This window comes from Rissa tridactyla, chromosome 9, assembly GCF_028500815.1.
Source record: "Rissa tridactyla isolate bRisTri1 chromosome 9, bRisTri1.patW.cur.20221130, whole genome shotgun sequence".
NCBI lineage: Eukaryota > Metazoa > Chordata > Aves > Charadriiformes > Laridae > Rissa > Rissa tridactyla.
The window spans coordinates 43,809,156-43,833,402 of NC_071474.1; the positions used below are offsets into that span (position 1 = coordinate 43,809,156).

The following is a 24,247-nucleotide window of genomic DNA, read 5'->3' on the forward strand; positions in this document are numbered from 1 at the left end:
GGCAACAGAGGCAGCAGGCCTTGGGCTGGGGCTGCAGCAGGGAGCCAGTGGGGGACCTGGCCCAGGGAGCACGGCCAAAGCTGAGCCAGGCAGAGTGCCAGAGCCCCAGAGCAAGGGGTTGGAGCCAGCCCAGGGGCCCCCGGAGCTGGAGGATGAAACCCCCAGAGAGGAGCTGGAGGAGGGGAGCTGTAGGGAGCAGCGAGCAGGCAGCAGCTCAGGAAACGCTGGGGAAGGCAGCATCCCCCCCAAGAGCATCACCCCTGAGGTGGTGCTCCAGGCTGGGGGCTTGGGGGCAGATGAGAAGCCGGGCAGAGGGGCAGAAGTACCCCCCTGCCCCATACCAGCCAGGGAAGGGAGCGATACACCCCCAGGACGGTGCAGTGAGAGGAGAGAGCTTGGGGACACAACCCTGGGGCACAGCCAGCCCTGAGCAGAGCCTGGATGAGGGAAAGGCTGCTGGACCACTGACGAGGAGGAGGCACAGCGGGGCTGCTGCGCCCTGAGAGGGAGCCCCAGGGCTGGGGACTGGCCCTGCAGTGACAGGGGAACAAAGCTGTCCTCACCCTGCCGCCGCCGGGAGCACCAGCCCCGCTGTGCAGCAGCGCCTGCTGCCTCCCTGCCCCGACTCATCGGCTCCAGCGCCTTTCAGCTGTGCCCTGCTGAGCTTTGCTGGCTGAGAAATAAAAGCTTTTCCCTGGCAGCATGTGCTGGATTTGTTCCTGGACGTGACCGGTTTCCCTGATCACCTCCTGCCTTGCCCTGGAGCCTGCGGCACAGGGACGGGGCATTTTGCTTTACTCTTTGGAGGGGGTGTTAAAGAGGCTGCATTTCACCCCCCATTATTTAAGCTTCTGAATCTCTCTGTCCCTGTACTTCTCTGCGGTAGCATCGTGTCAAGCCTTTCCACGGCACCGCCAGCCCTTCCAGTCAGGGGTGAGAGCAGGTCCGGCCTTACAAGTGTCAGTCCTGGGCAGGCTTCACTGTCAGCCAAGGCTGGGCTGCACCCCGTGTGGTGGGGAGGGCTTGAGAGCCCCCTGCCTTGCCCTGGGCTAGTCCTCAGCTGAGCCCCTCACTGCGCCATGGAGACATGGGGAACACGGGCTGCGCTTGGGGCAGAGGCACCCGGACACCTCTGAGGAACCGGAGACCTCAAGGGGCTCCAGGGAGAAAGCATGGAGGGAGAGGACTCTCTGCCCAGCATCCCCCTGCTGCCTCCATCCTTCCTGGGGCTGAAGGGTTTCCTACAGCAGAAGTTCCTGGGTGAGGAAAAGGGGACTGTCCCCACACAGCCCCTGTACCAGCCCTCAGGCTGCTGCGTGGTCCTGAGCAGACTTTGCTGGAAGAGGACGAGGGAAGATGGTGGCTGGGGACACACACCTGTGTCTGGGGAGCCCGGGGCTCTGCTCACAGCTTCTGCGCTCTGCCTCGAATGGTGTGGACAGTCAGGCTGACACAGGGCACAGGGACATTTGTGTCCCAGCAGCCCTGCAGCAGCGGTGCCGGGATGGCAGAGCACCGGGAGCTGCCCTGACCCAGCCTGGATAGAGGCGCACGGATAGAAGAGGCCAGAGCGCCGATACGGGTCTCAGTATAAATACAAATTTATTCTCTTTCCAAAGCAGAGATGGCGCGAAGCAGCGAGGACAGCAGCACCATGGTACATGGTTACCAGAGCATTAGCCAGCCTGCTCCCCTCCCTGCCGCATCCCGGCTCCCAGACGCAGCCCCAGCACCCCCAGCCTGGCCACCGCTGCTCCCCGCGCCTGGCTCCGGGGCCAGCAGCTGGGTCCACATCCTGCCTTTTCCTTCCTCCAGCCCCCCCAGGCTGGGTGCTCCTGACCTCACCCTCAGGCCAAAACCTCGCTCCTCTCCACGCTCCCCCCATCCTGCCATTGGGATAACGGGGTGGGGGGGGTCCATCTGGGTCTCGCAGGCTGGCACGTGGTCCCTCACCGCTGTCAAACACAGCGTGCTTACAGCCAGCCTAACGCCGACGCCACCGCTCCTGTCGCTCGCCCGGGTGTGAGGGGGTACGGCAAGGACAACCCACACCGCTGTGAGCGGACACTGCAGCACCAGACCCCAAACGCCTCGCTGTAGGGCTCACCCCACCTAATCCCCGGGGTGGGCACTGCTTCACGCCTCTGCCAGCACGCCGAAGCCAACCGCTCAGCCCTCTGCCCCCACGCACCCCCTTGGTCCAAACCTCCCCGAACAGCTCACCACCGCGTCCCGTCCCAGCCAGCGACGACGGCCCCGTCCCTGTCCTCGCAGCAAGCCCTGTTTTGGGCAGGATGCGGCACCTGGGCACGCAGCCCTGCCCCAAGGGCTCAGGCATCTCGTCCCCCTGCAGCCTGTGGCCCCAGAGCACCGGGGCCACCTCGGCCTCCGCTCTGGGGCATCCCAACAGCACCTGGCATCTCGTCCCCCTGCAGCCTGTGGCCCCAGAGCACCGGGGCCACCTCGGCCTCCGCTCTGGGGCATCCCAACAGCACCTGACTCTACCTCTTTCTCGACATAACACAGCATGAGACAGCCAGCCTGAGGGAGCCTTTGGGATCAGGAGCCACCGCCACCACCGCGCTACCCTGCCAGCTTGCACAACAGCCTCCTCCGCTGCCCAGCGGGACTCGCCTGCTTCCAACGAGTGCCTCCGGCCCTTCAGCCCAGCTCAAACTGGGGGGCACCAGCAGGGCAGCAGCTCCTTGGGGTGGAAAGGAGGTATCCTGTCTGTCCTGCTGCCTTCCCACACCGCTATGGTCCCGCATCACAGCCCAACATCCTGGTGGCCCCACGGCCAGAGCTATGGCTGGAGAAACCCCCTCCTGCAGCGCCATGAGGATGGGTGGCTGCAGGAGCCGAGGGTCCCCAGGGATGGAGCTGAGTTTGGGCAGGACAGGCTCTCTGTGCCACGGCAAAGGCACGGCTCCCCAGGAAACCAGGTGGGATGGAGTTACCTGCTGCCGGTCCAGCCCTCCACTGAGCTCCCCTCGCAGCAGCCCTGCTCCAAGGCAGCACCAGCAATGGGGAAGGTGCTGGTCCCATGGGAGCAGATGTTGGGCTCTACCGAAAGTGAAGGGCAGCTGCACTTACAGTATTAGAATTTAATGGAGTGAGTCCATGAGAGTATTTAAGTACAGAATATATATATATAATATATAGAAATATATGCAAATTAAATGATAAGGCTCTGTTATAAAGACCCTCTCAAGATAAGGCTACTAGCTGGGCTGAAGCTCTAACATGGACTCGTCCCTACTCCATAAACCTGGCAGACTCTCCCCACCAGATGATATATGCCTGGCTGGCTGCACAGCCCTGGGTGGCAGAGAGAGTTCAATCCGTAAGGCTGGCAGATGGACGCTGTTAGAAAGAGTTCTTTTAAAAACTGGGTGGCTCCAGGAGTGTTTTGGCACCCATAAACCTGGAGGCCCCTGGGCGCAACTGAAGAGGAGCAGGATGCTGAACCCTGCATCCCACGAGGGCTGCAGCCCAGGAGTGCTGTGCTGGGGGGAGACAGGCAGCTTTCATGGCTTCAGTTCTTTCTTCTGAACCTTTCCACCCAGGCTTGGACACTGTGGCTGAGTGACCGAGCCAACCTCCTGAGGAGCCCACAGTCCCACTCCCGCACGACCTATGATCCCCTGAGATCTTCTGGAGCTGGCAAGCATCCTGCACAACCGGCTCGGTGGGAGTCTGTGCGAGGTCTGCCGCAGCACAGGGAGCATGGCAGGGAGAGGAGGGGGAGGAAAGCAGCCAGGTAGCTGGTTAGGAAAAGCCTCTGGCTCACAGGAGGTGTTAGATAAGGGAGGTCATACCTGAAAGAGAAATGGAGAGGTCAGGAAAATAGGACCTGGAGCCACCTGGTTAGAATAGGGCTGCTGCAGAGCCAGGGGGATCCTGCTCAGGGATGGCAGAAAGTGGGCAAGGGTCTGTGTGGGCAGAGAGGAGAGCTCTCCCCAGCCTTGTGTTAGTGCTGGCACCAAGCAATGTCTCCCCCAGGCAAAAGCATGGCCAGCCTGGGCGAGGGACCGGGTGCTGCTCCCAGGCTGGAGCACGGAGGGACAGCAGAAAGACCAACACCAAAACCCACTGGGTGAGGGGAGCGCCATCCACACGCACATCCCCTAGTCCCCATCCCTGCTGGGAAGAGCCGTCCATGAACAGCTGGGAGAGCTTGCACCATTGCTTCTGTCTCGCCAGGTAACTGGAGAGGGGTCTGGACAGGGGTGAAGCGAGGAGGTGGCTGCTCAAGGTGATCGCTGCAAACTCCATGCTGGCAGGTCTGTCCGTCTTCGCAGTGGGGACCCCCGCAGGGTGCGGGGTCCCGAGCAGGGCGGGAGGGTGCCTCGCAGTTCATCTCTGGGTGGATCTACTTGATCCATACTCTCGGCAGCTCTGATCTCCTCTCCTTGCAAGGTGTGAAACCTCCTCCTCATCCTCTCCGCGCCCAGGCCACACACCAGTCCCAGCAGCGCCGCGGCAGCATAGCTCTTGGCTGTAGGCGCTGCGGGGGATCGGCCGTCGCAGGGAAGCAGGGATCGGGGCAGGGCTCTGTGGGGAAAACCTCATCTGAGGGAGCAGTAAGAGGCCAGAGAAGGAGATTTCACTCGAGTACCTCGAGAGTTGGGGAAGGCGCTCCGCAGCTTCTCCATGATGTCTTCCAGGCACATGCTGACTTCCTGGGTTTTGGCTTCCACCTCATCTGCAGCGGGAAAGAGGGAAGGAGGGTGAGGAGGCTCTTGGGCATCCACCTTGCCAGCCAGCATCTCTGCAGGATGGCAGGGCACGGGCAGCTTCCTGCAGCGTGGAGCCAAGGGAGTGGGGCCAAGAGCTCAGCCCAACCCCAGTCCTCACCTGCAGCTTCGGTGTCTGGGGTGTTGTGCTCCTTCTCCTTTGCCTGGCTGCCTTCGGACTGATGCGGAGACGAAGCCAAGGAAGAGGCTGCTGAACCGTTGCCATCTGACTCTGCTGGAGGCTGGAGAGAGAAGGCGAGTTGTCATGTTCCTCTGTCCTTGTCCTCCCTGCCTTCTGAGCATCGCTGTCTGCCACTGCCCCAGCTCTGTCATGGCAAAGCCCACCCCAAGGATGGGCTTCCCCGGCTCCTTGCTCTGAAAGTACCTGCAGCAGCAGCTCCCTCAGCCGGTGCAGCTGGGACTCCAGCTGCTTGTTGTGGTCCTCCAGGATCTGCATGCGGGTCTCCAGGCGGCTCTTGTGCTGCCGGAGGATTCGTGCTTCTGCCAGGAGCTCATCATTACGTGGGTCTTGCACTGATTCGGGGGAGCCCGTAGCCAAGGTTGGAGACTCCACCGCCTCATCATGTTGCCACTTCAAACGTCTCAACTCTCCCTGGAGGATCCTGCAAGACAGCCTAGGTCAGCATCATCGTCCTAATTTCTCGAGACTGCCGGAAACACCCGACAGCTGCGCACCAGGGATGGCCCATGACTTAGAGACAAAACACTCCTGGAGGCTTTGCCACATGTGAAGACTGAGGAACAGCACGCTCTTGGACTTGGTCCCTGCACTGCAGGGTGGCCTGCCTGCAGCTCTACCCCACTCCGGCAGCTTACAAAAAGACAAGCAACTGCTTCCTAAAAGGCTGAGAACAAGGGCAGGGAAAGCATCACCTCCTCCTGAGCCTTAGAGGCTCACTTGTTGTGCTCCAGAGCAGCACCAGCAGTGTTTTCGAGGGGCTCAGGGACGAGAGACAGCAGCGCCCTGGGCTCTCTTCAACCAGTTTGGGGTTCAGGAGGGGAACAGGTTCTGGGGATGGGGACAGGAAAATTTTGTCTTCTCCCTTCCTTCTCCACTCTGAGACTTCATTCTTCTCCACTCCACTCTTTTCCTCACTGAGTGCTCCCATGAAGGTCTTAAGGCTCAGCCTAGACACCCTCCAAACCACCCCATTCAGCTCCTCTGATCCCCACCTCCAGCCCCTGCAGCTATCCCCTGGCTCCACTCTGAGCTCTGCCAGGCTCCTCCAGCCCTCTTCCCTTAGGCTATAGACTCCACTTTCAGAGTTTCCCACACCCCTACCTGTTTTCATCCTCTAAGTGGGACAGGATTCGCTCCAGCTCTCCCTTGTCATCCATGTTGAGGCTCCCTGGAACCTGCTGGCTGCCCCCCGGCTCTCTGTCGGTGATGGGGCTGGAATGGCGCAGCAGGTACTGGTCCTCATCCCTGTTGCAGCAGGTGGAGAAACACCTTAAGAACATTGGACTCACAGGATTTGTGTGCCCTTGGGGAAGGACAGCCTGGAGGGAGGTGGTTTCATGTGGGAGCTCATTATGGCCGCTCCACGTCTAGAGCTCAGGAGGGGCTCAGCACCGCTGGATAGTTGAGGGTGCCCAAGAACCTCGGACTCAAAGGAACTGAGAAGGAAAGCATTTCTGTGCCCTGGATAGGCAGGGATGGAGCTACAGGAGATGAGGAGGAGGGAAAGAAGGCAGAACTCACAGGCTATCATCCGGGGACAGGCTGTCACTGAAGAAGGAACAGTTCTGGCTTTCCATCTCTGCAAGCCTGGAGGAAAGAGAAACAGGCTGAGATATGGTCAGAGACACCCCGAATGTCTGCTTGACGCACCCTGCTTATGGCAGCCCCTGCAAGACCCCTCTCTGGCAGGGTCTCCCCGCCGGCCTGCACCACTCTGCCCCTCTTTACAGGCTCTAGAGAGTTTTATCTTTTTGGAAAACAAAAGCTCCTGCTGCTCTGGGGGTGACAGTTGGTGGAATAAAGGGCTGCTGCCATGCAGCCGGCTCAGCGTAAGCAAAAGAAAGGGGTGAAAGCGTAACAAGTCAGCAACTGGTGCTCCTCAGGTGCCTGCTCTGCCTGGCCCCGTGGTGAGGGCAGAGGCATTACAAGCCACCAGGCAGCAGCAATAGGGATCCTGCAAGCAGCACTGACACCGAGGGATCTGCCTGGTGAGAATCCGACCAGCAGCTCCTACTGGGAAGAGCAGGAGGCCGCTTCATCACCAAGGCATCTGCTGTCAAACTGCATGGTGCTCGCTGCCAATTTGGGTGGCATCAGCCGCGTCCCTGGCAGGAGCGAAGTGGTGCGGGCAGGTTTACCTGGCCCTGCGGCTGCTTCTTCCCAAGGGCACTGCAGCCTACGCCGCCCCAGCCAGCCTCTGCCCGCCAGGCAGTGTACCGGAAAGCATGGAGGGGCCTCCGGGCAGCAGGACCTCACCATGCGCTGCCCCCAAACCCCTCCAACACCCATCAGAGTCATGCTCCATGCCCCAGCACGACAGCAGTGCCCGGTGGTGGTACCTGCTGGCAAAGTGCTCGATCCGGGAGTGGGTGTCGGCGTGGGGTAGCATCGGGGAGGAGGCTGGTCTGCAAGAGATGCACACTGGTCAGCAAGGCTTGGCAGTCCTCGCTCAGAGTTAGGGCTTGGAAAGTCTGCCCTGGTCTCACCTGGGCTGAGAGGAGCCAGGGACACGCTGGAGAGGGAGACTGAATCTCTGCTCCTCCAAAAACTAATGGCCATACCACCCCCGGAGCAAGTGTCCCCTCCAGCCCTCCCATGGGAGCCCTGTCTCCCAGCTGAGACGCTGCTTCCATCCGTGGAGCCCATGCATCAGGCAGGGCGGAAAGGCAGAGCCCAGGGGCCAGCCAACTCACGTCTCGGAGAAGTCAGCCTCGAGGACGGACTGGACGGGCAGGTAACCCCTCTGCGGGTGCTTGCTGAAGTACTGCTTGGACCGAAACTTGTTCTTCAGCGTTGTGGCAAAGTCTCTCATGTTCTCACTGGACGTGGTCTGCAAACACAAACATTGCCGAGATGCTGCTTAATGAAAAGTGGGGGACCACAGGTCAGCATCTGCAGGGAAGAAGTCCCTTCGGGTTGGGCATGAGCTCCACGGAGGAAGAAGCAGACACAATCGAGGAAGCAAGGAGGGCTCACGGCGGTTCTGCCAGCCTGTCACGGGGCCTGGCACAAGCCAAGCTGGGCATCTGTGGATGCCATGCATCCTTCCCAGCACGAGCCCCAGAATAGCAGGGATGCAGGCAGCCTCCAGCATGTGGAGGTGAACAAAAATTGTACGAGGGATCCAATTCTGGGGCTTCACCGGCCTAAACATCGCAAGGCTGCTGCTGCCAATGGGGACCTGCTCTGAGCCAAGACTCCCGAAGCCCAGCCCCGTACCGGGGTGTAGTACTCCATGATGGGGTAGTGCAGCTTGTTGCCCTTGCTGGCTCGCCCGGTGAGGAAGCAAGTCTGGCAGATATCCACATTGAACTGCTTCAGGCTCCGATACCTGGAGAGATCAAGACGCCATAGGGAGGCAGTGACAGTCAGGAAAACCACATCATTTTGGAGCCCAAGGAGAGGTTAGCAGGGGACAGAGGGTCTTAGCAAGGGGCTGTGTTGCTCTTGCACGCCACTGAACCTACAATGCTGATGGATGAAGTCCCCAGAAAAATATCCTTCTCCTTCCCCCTCTGCTGGGACCTGGTCTGACCTGCCTGAAACTCTGCTGCAGAGCTCTAGGTTCCCCCGACAGCACAGACCAAATTCCGCTCCCTCCTGCAGGACACCACACGCTCCCCTTGGGGGCCAAGGTCCCATACCCAACCCTTACCTGAATCCCTTGATGGGGCACTGCCGGCAGACGGAGCACTTGGTCTGGTGCTTCACCTGCTCAGCCATGGTCACTCGGTGCAGCACGGCCAGCCACACCATGGACTGCGGCTCCAGGTTAGCCCACTCCAGGAACTGGGATGCCTCGATGGCGGGCTTCCCATTGCTCTGGGGAAGGGAGAGGAAGGGGCTGCTCAGAGATGGGACCCGGCTGTGATGGGGGGCAAGCTCCTCGCCACCTCCGGGAGCCTCTCCCCAGTACGGCTGCTGCAGCGGGGACGGCACGGACCACGGCACCCTACTCACAAAGCGGAAGCAGCTGCGGATGCTGGGCTCCACGTTGCTGCCCCCGAACGCCGCCACCTCCCCCAGCTGGCGTGGGACCTGGATGGCCTCGTGGAGCAGGACACCAAGGTGCCGCTGGTCACACAGTCCCCCGGCGTTGGCCACTTGGCTGAAGAGATCTGCCAGCGGGACAGACACACAGCCCCGTTAGAGACACGGCTGATGCCCCCACACACTGGGCAGGACGCAGGCACAGGGGAGCGGTGTGTGGATCAGACCAGGGGTCCCACCACCTATCTCCGTCCAGGAGCTCAAATAAGAGGGAAAAACTGAGCTATGATTAAATAGCCTTAAAATATCCTTCCAGCTCACAATGACCAGGAGTTTAGAGTCTTCTTGAGACAGAGGTTAAAAACATCACTTCTTTAACAGCCACAGCTGGCCTGTCTGCTATGAATCTGCCCAACCTCTTTATTTAATCCCTTGGTGCTTCCTATGCTAACCCCCCCGCAGCATCCCGTGCCAGAGAGCACCATGGTTAAAACGCAGTGAGGAAAGGGACTTCCTTTAACTTGTCCGAAACCTACTTCCCAGCCATGCGCTCCCAGGTTTTTTCCTTCTGGGAAGCACTGATAACTGTTGCCTGTTTGCCTTCTCTGCGCTCTTCCTTCTAGTGCCACGCAAGCGAGATCACCGCAGCACCAGTCAGTCTGCAGAAACGCCTCCTAATTTAGGCGGCGTAGGCTCGGGGAGGGAGGGAGAGGTGGCAATGCAAGCAGATTAGTCACTGCAGGAAAGCAGTTTCTCTGCTTTTTCTGGGCAAAGAAGGGCCATGCCGGGAAACAAAAGCACTCCCACTTTCCCCAGGTTACTCCACACCGGGTCCTGGGGGAGGGAGACTCACACTGAAACTTCTCCTTGACTTCTGTCCCGCACAGACACGCGATGCCCGTCTTGAAGGAGAGAGCCCTCATCTTCCCGCTGCGGCCGCTGCAAGGCGAGATATTGCGCAGGTTTGCAAATGCTTTGGAGGGTTTTTTTTATGCAGGTTGGTCGGGGGCGGGGGGGGGGGGGGTGTCAGCAAGGCAAGCCCATGCCAGGCGCCCCCCCCCCTCGCTCCCAGCCAGGGCCGTTTTGCAGCAGCGCCAGCTGGAAGAGCAGCACGGAATGTGTCCTTCCGAGCACGGCAGCCCCACAGCTCCCGCCGAGGGAGCGGTACCTGTCGAAGACGTTCAGCAGCCAGTTGAGGCTCATGTCCACGCAGAGCGGCACGTTCACCAGGATGCCCCGCTCCTCCTCCAGCCGCTCGTAGAGGGCGGTCAGGCAGTGGATGACCTCCACCACGTCCATCGCCCGGTCGCTGGGCTGCAGGTCGTGCTCGTTGAAGATTTCCAAGGCGGTGGCCAGGGTCACCATGTCCACTGCGCAGAAAGCACGGGCGGAGGGATCAGAGAGGAAAACGGGAGAGCTGAGAGCCAAGAGGAGGGGGACGCAGCCCTGCCCTGACCTGGGGCGGTCCCAGCCCCGCTGTGGTGGCAGAACAGGTGCAGCTCCCAGAATTGTCCAGAACAATTAATTCAGGAGGGGTTTTTCCTTCATTCTGCCCGTTTAGTTTTGACAGAGCCTTAGGCGAGAGGCCTTACCAAAAGCTCTCTGGCAGCTGAGGATGCCGCATCTATCAGATTCCTGTTCGCCTGCTCACCGATTCCCCTGGAAACCCCTCAGCAGTTTCCGAGGAGCAGCTGCCTCTCGGTGAGCCACACAGTGTGTTGAACTCCTATCGCATCATATTCACCTGGCTATTAATCCTCATTTTTACCAACAGAGTTTTACCAACAGTGCAGAAGTCAGGTTTATTGTCTCCCTTCCTCCTCTTTAAGCAGCAGAGCCCCCTCCGCCCCTGCAGAGAGGCTGGTTTCTGCTCTCGGTTACATCCACAGCTTCTCCGGGCTCCCTTGGAGATCCAGACTGAGCCCCTGCCTGATCCCACAGCTTTGTAACTCTGAGCTGGACAACTTTGTTCTCAAATCCCTTTGACTAACACCTGCCCTTGAGGCATTCCCACCCTAAGCCTGCAAAGAAAGGTGCTGACAGACACCTCGCCTCTGGATTTGCTCAGCTTTCCAGCCACAGGCTCATTTTCCTAGCGCTTCTTGCCTCAGCTACCTGTCCCCTGGTGGGCTCCTGCCTTTCATGCGCTGATAAAAGCTTGTGTCAGTTTAATGCCTTTATCGGAGGGAGACCCAGCAGGGGGGAAATTCTTCCCGCACTCACGTCGCAGGGCTTTTTGCACCCGTCGTAGTTTCATAGCCGTCCGATACGCTGAGAACTTGATGTTGTTCAAATCCGCTGCAATAACACAGGAAAAGAAGAATAAAACAGCGGCTCGACATCCTTATCTCCAGGGCAGGAAGCAGCAGTTGCCGTTCCCAGACACCAGCCCCACCAGCAGAAGCAGAGTGAGTGCGGGAGGAGGAGGGACAGAGCCTGGCAGGGGGGGGGTCACACTCCGTTGCTTTGGGGACCCCCGTGCCACAGAGGGGAGCAGATGGGCTGGGGGGATATCCCGTAGCACCCCGCGCTGCGAAAAGGCAGATGCTACTGGAATGGTTTTGTGGCAGCCTCCTTACCCAGTGTCTGGTACAACTCCGTCATCTTCGGGTGGTCCCAGCATGTGGTCTGGGCCTGGTGGCTGAAAGGAAAAGAGAGGGAAGCCAAGAGTCAAGCTGGAAACTAAGCAGCTGCCATGAGAGATGACAAAAAGGACCTGACCGGCCCTGGGAGTGAGTCCCCCAGCGCCTGCAGATGCTGCTGCACCCCAGTGAGCACACTCCCCAGCCACAGCAGCACGGAGGATGCCCATGGGAGGATGCCCCACTTGCTGCCAGCCCCACTTCCTTCCAGCCAGCGGCCCCCCCGCCCCCATCTGGGACACCTCGGCAGGCAGGGAAAGCCTGGCTCTTGGGGGCAACACGCTTTGCTGGAGGTCAGTGCTCAGACCGGTCTGCTCACTGCCCCCCACTCCTAGTGGGTCCTTAATTCCTGTTCCAGAATGGGGGACCGGTTCTGGGCTAGAGGAGACCAGGGGCTGTGGGTGGGAGCGCACTCACTTGATGTAGTACGGCACTTTGTTGGGGGAAATGGCTCGCTCCCAGGGGACCTGGACAGAGGCTGCAAGGAGAGAAACACGTGTCGGATCAACACCAAAAAAACTGCTCCTGTAGGTTGATGCTGTTTCTGCTGGGAGCCCAGCAGGACTGTGCCAGCAGGTGGGGGCCTCTGAAGAGGCCAAATCACCACCTGGGGGGAGTTGGAGTGGGCAAGTGGATGCTGCCTATAAGAGAGGCACAAGACTGGTAGTCTTGTCAGAGGCGTCATGCCTCTCTTGAGACAGGGCCTCTGAATCTGGCTGAGCTCAGAACTCGGGAAGAGACACTTCCTGATGCTTTTGACGATGCCCAAGGCAGCGCTGTGGTCACCAGTGGGCAGGGCTCATAGCTGCTGGGATTCGGACACACGCAGAGCACTGTCTGTTATGGCCAGGCTTGGGCACCCACAGCATCTGCTGTTGCCATTACTCATGCGCTGTGTGTCAGTTGCCGTATCTTGGGAAGACAAGGACACATCCCATACCAGTTGCCTGCCACCCTACGTTTGTTATCTAGAGGACGAGAGTCCTTTTATGACCCTCAGCTATTTTCCCTTGTCACAGGCAGCTTATCAATTCCAGCAACTGGAAAAAGTCATTCTTCCTTTCAAATAGGAGGACGTGGTCTGGAGAGAAACAGAGGCCAACAAACCCCACTGACATCTTGGAGACCCTACAGGGCTCGGCATCCCCAATGGTGGACCTCAGACTCTGGAGCACAACTTGTCACCCATGCTTTGCAGGTCTGATAGCCAGCAGCAGCTCAGGTCTGTAGGAACAACATCCCTCTGCCTCGCCATGTGAATGAAAACCTCCTTAACGGGCACATTTTTGGCCTCCGAATGACTAACACGGGATATGGGGGACTGCCTTCTTCTGCCATCTGTCGCCTTGCCCACCCAGTTGCAGGCTGGCACTGTCCCAGTATCACCTGGGAGCTGCTGCTGCGAGTGTCACAGCTCCGCGCTCCGAAGGAGAACCTCACCCTTGGTCCCACAAGGTAAGGTAGCGCAATGCTAACTTTGGGAGATGCCTCCTGCTCTGGGTCCTGTGCACCAGGCGCTGGCCTGGGCCCATTTCTAGCTGCGTGCGTGGCTCTGGAGGCTCTGGGGTCAGCAACAGGACTCTGCACCCCACCCTCCTGTGCCACAGCCCACGCTGAGCCCCTCTGCAGAGGCAGCCTCATGTCGGGAAGCCAGGAGGACCCGCTCACGTACAGGAGAGGAAGTGCTGGGAGCCTGGTCCGAAGTCCCGGTGGGCATCTTGGAGCTGCTTCAGGCGTTCGTTTATGGAGGCCTGGAGAATGGGACAGAAAAATTCAACAACAGCCCATCAGGCATTTCAGATTGAAGCCCCATTCAGGAAGGCTTGCGGATGGACTCAGACGTGCCCCAGCATGCAGGTCCTCTTCCTTCCTTGCCTGCCTTGGTATTTGCACTCCCCAGCCCGCTCAGCCCTCTACACCTCCTCCCACAGGCTGAGGACACACAGGCCACATCTCCAGCTCACCTGTATCCCTATTTTCACAGATATCAAAGCAGACACAGCTGGTACTGACCCCCCATCAGATCCTGATTCTCCTCAGACAGCATCCTTTGTTTCTCCCATTGCCTTTTCCTGCTCAGGACCTCTACAAATTTACCAGCCACTTTCCTCACACTGAACTGATGGTCTCCTCCTCCAGCAACACCAGCTATACCATCCCTCCTATGCCAAGCCTTCCTTTATCATCCTTGAAGCTCAGCAGCGACAGCTCTTCCCCGGCATCCTCCCACCTGGGGTTTATTTGCAGTGCTTGGTCCTGACTCCTTCCCACCTGCAGCTGCTTCCAGCGCGTGTTGATCTGCTCCAGGGTACGGGAGTTCTCCATGGACAGGTGGACATCTGAGATGGCAAGCTGGTGCGCAAGATCATTGACCACTTTCACCCCATCCTTCATGGGGGAGAGCTCCTCTTTGAACAGCTGGAGTCCCGTGCCCAGGGGAACAGTCACAGGGCAGCAGAAGAAGGAAAAGAAGCAGGTGAGTGGTCGGGACTTGGACCTGATTCCTCTCCTACAACCTAGTGTGGGCTAGTGCCTGGCAAGATGCTGCTGACTAACCCTCCCACAGGGTACCTTAGTGGGGGGAAAAAAACCAACCTCAAAACAAACCAGCCAGGCTGGAGATCACTCAAATCTCCTGAGAAGCGGGACATGGACAATGGCTCATCAATGCCACCCTCTGGGGCCAAGGCTGGAGCCTTCTCAGAGCCATGAGTACCTTGGTCGACTGGATGTGCTCTGGCAAGGAGTCAATGAAGAGGTCCCCAATGGGTTCCCAGGTTTCACGCACGCTTTCAGCCTGGTCCAGGGTCGTGCTGAGCTCTTCCATGGCCCCTTTAATCTCTAGCAGCTGCTCCAGGGTCCGTTCGATGTGACGGTGCTGGTCCACGCACCGGGCTGTGAGCTTCTCCCACAGCTCACTGGCCACGTTCGCCTGCTTCCAGACAAAGCGGCTGATGTTTTGGATGCGGTGCCGGGGAGAGACATCTGTGAAGGCAAAGTAGAAGGGGATCGGAGTGTAAAAAATGAGAGCCCAGCCCAGAGGAAAGCGGGCAAGAGATGGAGGAAGGGCAGGGAAGAGGGAGGTAAAAAAATCTAGGGAAAACTGGAAAGAGGGAGGGAAAACAAGTGACAATATTATCCCGAGGAGGAGCTGTGCTATGGGAGAACAAGGAAGGGGGAGCTCCACAGACCTTTGCTTTCTGAAGTTGGTTCTTCTAATTCCTCAAACGGATGCTGGGAAAGGAAAGCCTGTGCTGACTCCAGGACAGAGTAAATGTATGGTCCCCGAGACTTTACTTCTTCCATGAAAGCCTGGAGAGCAGAGCACAGAGATGAGACAGCGGGCTGAGCTGGAGAATAGTGCCCCTGCTGCTCCCTCCCTGAGGGCTGCAGTGATTTATTCACTCCAGGGCCCCAAAATCACTGCAGACACAGAGAGAAGTTAACAGAGAAATATTTTTGCGGTTTGGGGATGGAATGACCATCTGCAAGAAGGTGGTTCTTGCAGAGGTGTGGACTGTGGCTTTGCTGGGGGGGGGAGGCGGAACAGGGAGCCCAGAGGGGTGTGTTGAGCCAGGGCTGCCCAAGAGGAACTGCTTTATTGGTGATGCTCTCACAGGCACTGCTTGGAGACGCTCCTCACTCACGCGGTGAGAGCACGGTCATGCAAACGGTCCTTCCAGCAGCTGTTCAGCAACAGGTCCAGCTGCTGGAGGAGCAAGGAGGGACACAGCAGGATGCCCCAAAGCAGGACATCTGCCAGGGCAGGCTTTGGAGGCAGGCTGGTTTAGGATGTCCTCTCCTCCCCTCCAACTGCAGCTCCTCATTGGTGCTATATGCTGGATCGGCTGTTTGTGCGCCGGGGAAGGGGCTAGCTCCAGCAAGGAGGAGGGATGGCAGCAGTAAGCAACAGTTTAGTTTTGTTTTCCAGGTAAAAACAACTAAAGCCCAACAGCCACCAGCGGCGAAAAGGAAATGGTCTGATCGGGGAAGCCGGAAACTCTGATCTGTCTGTGTTTATCCCAATTTCAGACATGATGCTGATGTGCTACGGGAGGAATCACTCATGTCCTGACCACCGGGTCGTCTCTAGACCAACCAACTTCCTCAGGCCCCAGGATCCCCAAAGCAGAGGCCCGCGAGAGGCAATTCCCTCTGTTGCAGAGGTAGGACATGAGGAGGAAACTAGGAGAGAAGTGATGGGGCCCACTACCAGCTGCAGCACCTGCAGGCTGTAACGCACATTTATTGTCTAAAACCAGATGGGCTCCACCTGTCGCGTGCCATGGGTGTTTGCTACGGGACTGGGGCTCTGCCTTGCCACGGGGAGCAGAGATGGAGACGGGCAAGGACAGGTGAGCTCGTGGGCTGTGGGCAGGGGCAGTGACACGAGGCGGGGGTCCCAGGCAGGGCTGCCACCTGCAGCTCCTCTTCACAGTGAGCGGCGGCAGGGGAGGCACAAGGGAACGTACCGCATGCGTCTCCTTTTCCTGCTGCACCAGGAGGACGTCGCCCCGCAGGGGCAGCTGTGCCGAGAGCTCCTCATCCTTCTGCCCGAGCCAGTCTATGATCTCCTGGAGAGGCACCTGCAGCTTCCCGCTGTGGTCGGAAAAAGCCTCCAGCCGAGCCCTGGCAGGAGAGCGAGGACAGCAGGACGGGGGTCAGACAGACAGGAGAGGAGCAGGTTCCCCGGGGAGGGGAGGCAGAGCACCACGGCTGGGCTGGTGACCCCCGGGCAGACGCAGGACCCCACCAGTGACCGGCAGCACATCCCGGCATGGGCTGTGCATGACCCTCAGCCAGCACAGATGCTGCACCACCAGGTGGGGTGAAGCATGGAGGACTCGGGGAGGAGGAACTCTGAGTCTCTTCATCACCCCCGAGCAGAAGACAGAGTCACTCTGCGTTCGCCCGTGGGTCGGGGCTGTGCTCTGTGCTTGGCTGTAAATGCTGTGCTTGGCACGGCATTTACATGACTGGGCAGCTTCCAGGAGCCTTGCAGTAAGGCAAGAGACAATTAACACGCCCCAGTTAAGCTCTCCGTCGTGCTGGCTGTGGAGCTGCAACCTCTGAGGGTCTGGAAGGCATGTTTCCCCCACCCCACCCCCCGCATGGTGGAGAGGGCTCCCAGCAAAGGGACAAGCACAGAGGAGGTGGCGGCAAAGCCGTGGGGCAAAAAGGAGACAAGCTGCAGAGACAGCAGAGGGTGGAGAAAGCAGCAGAAAGCTGAGAAAGAGGGAAGGAAGGAAGGGAGGGAGAGGAGGATGGGATGGGTGGAAATGGAGGGGATGCTTTTCAGCGCAGGGAGAAAGACTTAGAGGTCTGTGGACAAGGGGGGAAACCAAGCCAAGGTCACCGTGAATTCATGTGGCTCATCAAGCAAATGAGTCCAAAAACCTCCTGACAGGCACATGCAGTAGGCAAGGCTGGAAGGCCTGGCCAGCCCCGGAGCTTGCTCCAGGCGGGGACTCTTACCGAAGGCTGTGGGATTTCTTTTTGATCTCATTCCAGCAAAGATTCATCTCCAGATGGGCTTGGGGCCCGGCGGCACCGCTCGGAGCCCGGGGGTTTACACACACAGGTCCTGCACCATCCTGCGAGGCTTCGACCTGGGCAGAAACAGAACCACGCTGCATCCAGACATCGCTGCCCGGTGCTTACGGCACTTGCCTGGGGCCACCTACCTGCTCTGCCCTGGCCCTGCCTGGCTTTTCAACTCGCAAGGGGGCTGCCCTGCTCCCGGAGGGGTCTGTTAGCTCCAGGGAAGCTCGTGGCCGTGCCTGGAGGAAGGACGCAGCGCCAGCTCCAGCAGCACAAACAGCAAAGGCTGAAGGAAGGGCTTCACTGCACATCTGTTCTGCAGGATCCCTGTGCTCCTCAGTTACCCAGCAATGAACTTATCTCACTGCTAGGTATTAAATCAGAGCTGGCTCTTGTGTGCCACAGTCCCTGCAGAGCTAACAGCGATTTTTTTTTCCACGCCGTACAGGGCTGCCGTGCTTTAAGAGGCGATGTGAACCCTGGGACCTGTTGTTCCAAGGGACCAAGGGACCCTGCTAACCTCCTTTACACCATCCGCAGTACTGGGAGCCGCCACCTGCTCCTCTACAGAAGCACAAGGGTATTCGCTGCCTGCACAGCAAATCGGGGGTGCCACTTCTCCTCCACAGGCGCTGCTTCTCCTCCGCACCTGTCCAGAGCAAGCGGCGGTGGGAAGGATGGTCCGAGAGGCAAATCCTAACCCAGCCACATGAAGGAAGCACACTTTGCACCGCTCAGCCTGAAAAACCGGGTGCTGATCCATGGACAGCAAATCCTTGGTGGATAGAGGAAGGAATCCTCTCCTAAGCCTTTAGCACCGTATCATACTCCTGCTTATGATGGCAGCGAAAAATATCGTTACGCTTGCTGGCGACAGCAACACACACCAGCAGGACTGGAAGCAACTCACATAGGGCTGAGGGAGGGGGGATTTCCTCTCCGAAAAAACAGAGTTTCTTGTCCAAAACACACGGACGCGTTGCATTTCCACCAGCGAGACGTCGATGCGCTTTCTTGGGGAAACAACAGCATTTCGATCCCATGCTACTTTGATATTAGAGCTCATTTGTGATAATTATCCCCAGGTGATTAATCAACCATAATTAACTGCATTAGCACTTTCTAAACAGCGCATACAACAGGCACCCCTTTGCCAGAGAAAGGCAGCCGCCTCTGGGGGAAAGCGGCAGCTCTTCCCAGGGGAACGAGCAGACACTTGTGATTTGTCCTGTGCAGGGGCTCCTGGAGGTGTCCAGGGGACAGATCCAGCCAAGCCAAGGAGAACGACAGGCAGGAGGAAACCACCGGACAAGGAATTTGGCTACACACCTGAAACAATACCCCCTCCATGCCAGCTCTCAGAGAGAATTCAAATGATCGCCGAGACCGGTGCTAAGTTTGCTTCACCTAAAAACATTGAACTCCGGGCTGTTCTCTGCCTCCCCGTCCTGCCACTCCAGGAGCATCAAGAAAACAGAGAAAACCATCACCCACAGAGTTCACAGGAATCTTAGTGCCATGAATAATAAACCACTCAAGCTAAAACTGCTGCTCACACGTAGAAAAATCAATACTCTGCATGTGACACTGAAGTAGGTTAGCCCCACAGCGCTGCCAGGGAACGCTCCAGCCCTTCCCTCTATCCCAGGGGATACCAGAGGAAGGAATCAGCTCTACCTGGGTGCAAGTGCAACTGCAGCACAGCTCAGCAGACAACACGGTCCTCCCAGCCTTGTGTAAGGAGTTAAAAGCCCGCCGAGCCTGCGACTCACAAACTATGCCCAGTAGATGAGCCAGTGAGAGTGGCCAAGCAGTGGCCAGGTGTTGAACATCTGCTGCCCTGGGACAAAACCCCTGGAAGGCAGCAGAGGGGAAAAAGCAGCACTTGCCCTCTGAGCATCCCCTAAGCATCCCTTCCCCAGAGCCCCAGCAGCTGCAGCCTGGACCCACATTCCCCCTCTGTGACTTTATTTTCAGGCACAGAACACTCACGTGGGCTCCGGCAAGCGCATCTACCTGTGCTTAGCCACAGATCCGCCGCTCAGCTTCGCTGGGGGAGCCGGCATCGCTTCCCATCCCTCCGGGTGCCGCCAGGCAGCACCCGGCAGGGAAGGGGACAAGCGCCGAGTGCTCAGCAGAGCGGGGCCGCCCTGAGCACTGACCCCCCAGGAATCTGGAGGGGGGCGGCAGTGCCTCGCAGCCAGAGTCAATCCCAGCTTTGTCCGGTGGCATTCCAGCAGCCTCCAACCTGCCTTAACCCCTGTGGGGCCATCGTGGCTGCCCGCAAAGCACGAAGTGGGCAGAGATCTGCAGGGTATCCCGGTGAGGGAAAGTTCCCGGCGGGAAGTTGGCCGTGCGCAGAGGGATTGGTCCAGGCACTGGGGATCCATATCTGCAAGGGTGATGGTGGGATGGGATGGGGTGACCAGCGGAGACCTTGCCCTCAGATGCTGGAGCACATGCAGGGCAGAGAAGGGTGTTTTCCAGGGAAGAGATTTACCCAGGGAATGGTCCCAGCAAGCTTTGGCTACCCAGAAGGTGAATAGTCAGGTCCTTGAGATCTAACCCCCAAGAAGACAAAGATGCCCTCTTTGCCCCCGACGTGCTCCAGGCCAGCGCTGGGCGCCAGCACAGATGTTCCTGCCTGCCTGGACTGGGTGCAAATAGTTTGTTTTTGCCAGAAGGCTCTGGGCCGTGCCCCCCACAATCCTGCCGTCCGGCATTGTTTCCATGCTCTCCTCCACCTACAGGGAAGGGAATGAAAAGCTCCCTGTATCTCTCCCTCTCTTCCCCTCCTTCCCTGCCTGAACATCTGACTGCTGCTGTCTCTCCCTCCAGGAGAGACACGGTCGGCATGTCCAGCCTCCTCTCCCCACCACCTCCCAGGGCCAACAGATGCAGGACCAGCTCCCAGACCGGAGGAGGGGGCTTCGGCAGGGCCAGGGCACAACTAAGGATGGGGTGTCTGCAGCGTGCTGGGAGCTTTCAGGACAAGAAAGAACAAGAGAGGAAGGCTGTTTCCTAGGTGGCAACACCTACACCTGAGAGAAGGAGGGCAGGGCAGACCCTTTGAATGAGGCAGGCTGTCCTCAGTGTTGCGGGAGCCAGCAGCCAGCTAGTGCATGGCACCCAGCACACTGATGCCCACACAGCAGAAAGCCAGGCTCAGGCAGGGACTGGGGGATACCCATGGTGGATATGACCTGAGCTGAGGATGTTTGTGCCCTCCCTTTGTGCCGTCTTGAAGCTCAATGTTGGTGGGTCCCACAGGGTATCCTGCCGCAGCTCCCTTCCCCTCTTCCCAGCAAACCCCAAAGGGCTCCGACCCCTTCATAGAGGCTTGGACTGCTCAAGGCAGGGCAGCTCAGGAGGGCATTTACCTGCTCATCTTGTTCTATCCCTCTCTCTCCTCACTTCATCTGCTGGGCTGTTCATTACCACCCACGCGCTGGCCCAACAGCAGCTACCTAACAGCCCCCCCGGAGCCAATAAGCCCTGACTCAGCTATCAAACGCCTGCCCCATCCACAAGCCCCATCCTTGATGCTGGAGCCACTCCAGAGAAGGATCCCCCTTCCTCCTGCAGACCCTGGGTCAGGATGGGTCCAGGCTGATGGCAAGCCACGGCAGGGAGGAGATCCAAGCTCAGCCTTTGCTCTTCATGTTTGAAGCACGGTGAAAAAGTCAGAGCCAGGGACCTCGTTCATCCTGGGAACAACATTGCCAGTGCCCAAGGAAAACCTTGGCACCGTCCATCAGTCTCTCGGCAGGCGAGAGGTACCGCGAGGCCAACAGCCACAGGCAGCAAAGGGGAAGCCGTGCTCTCGCAGAGCCGGGGCAGCGCTTCCCAGGCCGTGCTGTCTGGGACAAGGTGCTAAACCAGCTTGTGACAGCTCGGTGCAGAGCACAGGCAGCTTCGCAGACAGTTTCCAGCACACCTTTCTGTTCCCCTCCACTCTGCCCTGCCATTTCCCCAGGAGTCCCGGAGACCTTCGCCTCTCTGCCCGGCTTTGGTGAGGAGCCTGGTCTACCAGCTCTGAGACCCTGGGGGAAGGAGGGGGGAGACCAGCAGTGTGAGCACCCTCTCTCTGTTCTTCAAGACAACTAGACTAGAAAGAGGTCAAACTCCTCCTCTGCCTTGCAGCATTCGCCAGGGGCTTATTTCCAAGCCCTTCTCTGCAACCAGGAAGGTTAAAACCAGACATTTTCAGCAAAAGCTGACATTCTTCCAATTGTGTTGGAAAAAAGTAAACTCAAGCAAATACACAAGAGCTGTTAATGGTGGCCTCTTGCTCTTTATTTTGAACGAAGCTCGAAATCCAGCTCTGCAGGTTGCCTCTCTTGCTCTACTTTGGGAAACACTTTGCAGCCAAAACGCTCGAGGAGAGCTAACGCTCTCATTAAGTGCAAGCCGATGGCGGGGCTGGAGATAACAGCTTTTCCTGCCACCAGGAACAGAGGTCCCGGTTTGTTCCACAGGCGTTTGCAACCACTGCAAAAAGCTGCCGCGAAAAAGGCTGCCGGACCCAGCTCTTACCTGAGACAGCGGGCGGGCAGTGCTGCTGTGCTGCGCCTGGCCTGTGACGTGCCACTCAGGACACCGTGGGAGCACATAGGGCCATTCCTGCATCACCAAGGGCTGCATCAGAGCCGATGTTCATGGGGATGGAGACAACGCTGGGCACGAGCACCTGAAAAGCAGCGTGAGAGTCCCTGGGTCAGGTTTCACCCCATCAAGGAGCTGAGCTCCTTCCCAGCCTGCCGCCCTCACGGAGGCTGAAGACTAAAAGGATGCATTTTTAAGAAAATACACACTTGTACTAACATTGCAATCTTTTTTCATCAAAACGTCCAGCTCTTTTTTGCATCTGGTTATGCGATTTGCTGTAATGGTCTCCTGTGATAGCGAGTCCCGCAGATTATGTTGCATTTTTAACAAGGGTTGGGTTTCTGAACTACGGGAGATGCCCAGGCTTGAAAGGAAGAGGGGACAGAGGATCTCACTGTCATGACCACTTTTGTTTAGACATAATAGACACATCGCCATAACAAACAATATTTTCAAACATATTATTTTTTCCTTTTCTGTTCAGAAGGAGAATTCCCTAGAGCCTCAGTCCCCCAATATGGCATCTCACACTATAGCTACCTTTTTATGAGTTTTTTTTATTCTGGTTTTAAAACTGTATGACCCGTAAAGCCAGTTAGCAGTGGCCCCTTATCTATTCTGTAGATCTGCAATGCAACCTCTGGCCACAACGCTACTTTTTTTGTTGTTTGGACCCTGAATAAGCTAAAAGACTGATTTATCCCAATGCCAGCATCGTCTCGGCTTTACAGATAGCCATGAGAAAATAAAGCCCAGACGGGCAGACCGTGTCCTATGGGTATCCAGATGTAGGATGTGGTGGGTCTCCATGCTCTCTGCCAGCATGAAGGAAGTAAGAACAGCCCTTGCCTCACCGCCGTTTCACTGCATTTATTTAAAATCCTTCTGATACAAACCCTGATCCAGACTCTCCCAAACATCAAGGGAATTCACACTGCAGCTGACCCGCATCGCTAAAGGTAACCCCCAGAATTAGGGACGTGCCGCGGAAGCTAGAATTCGGTGTCAGATGTTGAATTTCCGGCTCTCTACCACATATAACAACAGCAAATACAACATGTAGGTCAAGAGGTCTCTCGATCACAAGGCTTATGCTTTGAATTGCTAATTTCCTCCAAAATGTTCTTTCCGGGCTGAAACTTTCCGCTTCGGATCTTGGCCTATAAGGAAAAAATATGGCAACGTTTTGAGGCAAGGCAGCTCAGCCTTTATCCCAGGAGGGGAATGGAAATACAAACACATTCCCCGCTGCTGGAAATGTTAATGGCTTTGTTGTTGTCTAACTTACAGTTCAAGAGAAGTAATAACATTTTAGCTCAGCATGCTCAGTGTCCTTTAAGGGGAAAGGTGGGAGGCTTGTGGATATTTCAAAGTTCAGCTCCCATGTACATGCTGACAAAGGGAGCATTCCCAAGCTGGCAGACAGCGGGACTCCTTCCACAGCGCAATAGCACATCCTGTTCCAGCAAAAATTGTTTTCTGCACGTCTAAGTAAATAGTTTAAGCCTGAGATGGAGGGCTGGCAGACCTACTTCCCAAGACCCTGCTAGGTCAAGGTTTGGTGAGAAAGAAGGAAGAGGAGTCTTCATCCCACTGGGACCAAGCGTAAACAACACAACTCCCTCTTAGAGCCCTTAGTCTCCATCTCTTTCCAAGCCAGGAACAGACACCCAAACACACTCCTTTTTAAAAAAATCACCCCAACAGTCTCCTGGTTCTCGCTTGCTCCTGTGTGCACGGAAAGGGGGGAAGGACTATCAATGTTCTCCCACATGAGGGGGCGTTTACAACCCCGTCATCCAAAGGCGCAAAAAAGCCAGATGCCAAAGCTGCAGCTGGGCTTCGTGCTGCACTTCCACCTAAGTACCAGGTCCCCTTCATTAATTAGAATGAAGGGTGCTTCAATTAAGCAGCTGTCCTTAAGAAGTAACATAAAATCTGGTAGTGAGCAAGTGGCACAGAAGATGCCTTGTTCACTGAGGGTGGGCGACGTGAGGCACTCTCGCCTCTAATGAGTTACGTTCCTAAATGACCACTCAAGACTTTGAGCTCATAACCAATATGTTATTTTAACTCCATGGATAAATAGGTGCCACAGGTCCTAATAAAGCAGCAGCATCTCTTCTGCTGGCTCACTCTCCATTTTCCCAAGCAAAAGAATACGCGCATGAACACAAAAACTCCTGCTGAAGCATTTAACCATTTAGTCTTGCAGCAGGAAACCGGGACAATGACGTCCCCAGCTAACCAGGTGAGTGTGGGTGCATGCACACCACACGGCCGCGCAGAGCTGACAGCTCCTCTCCCTGCTTAAAAATAACTTGTGGGAATTTATTTAGGAAGATGGAAATCTAAATGTGTTTCACACCCCGCTTCAGACTCCCAGCTGGGTTTTAAGCTGCTCTCTCCAAAACTCACTTCGCCTAGGAATTCTTCCCGTCTCTTCTCGTCCTCCTTCGATTAGACAAGTCCTACAAATAGTTACCTGAGGACCTGGGGGACCCAGCTGTAAAGACACGGCCCCGCCG

The 24,247-nt window shown here is 57.4% G+C and overlaps 1 protein-coding gene across 1 annotated transcript; it reads right to left on the reverse strand.

The window, feature by feature from the left end:
• Positions 1-1,634: 1,634 nt before the first annotated feature.
• On the reverse strand, positions 1,635-22,652 carry DRP2 (dystrophin related protein 2). The gene is made up of 23 exons (XM_054215455.1): positions 22,616-22,652; positions 21,648-21,801; positions 17,046-17,179; positions 16,043-16,199; positions 14,762-14,882; positions 14,287-14,555; positions 13,842-13,988; positions 13,243-13,321; positions 11,988-12,048; positions 11,508-11,569; positions 11,152-11,226; positions 10,097-10,298; positions 9,782-9,867; positions 8,899-9,056; positions 8,594-8,760; positions 8,158-8,269; positions 7,632-7,768; positions 7,278-7,343; positions 6,460-6,525; positions 6,040-6,183; positions 5,122-5,359; positions 4,858-4,978; positions 1,635-4,705 (listed from the first exon to the last, which is right to left on the reverse strand). The coding sequence occupies exons 2-23, from the start codon at positions 21,753-21,755 to the stop codon at positions 4,569-4,571; spliced, it is 2,847 nt and encodes a 948-aa protein (XP_054071430.1). The 5' UTR covers positions 21,756-21,801; positions 22,616-22,652; the 3' UTR covers positions 1,635-4,568.
• Positions 22,653-24,247: the final 1,595 nt, after the last annotated feature.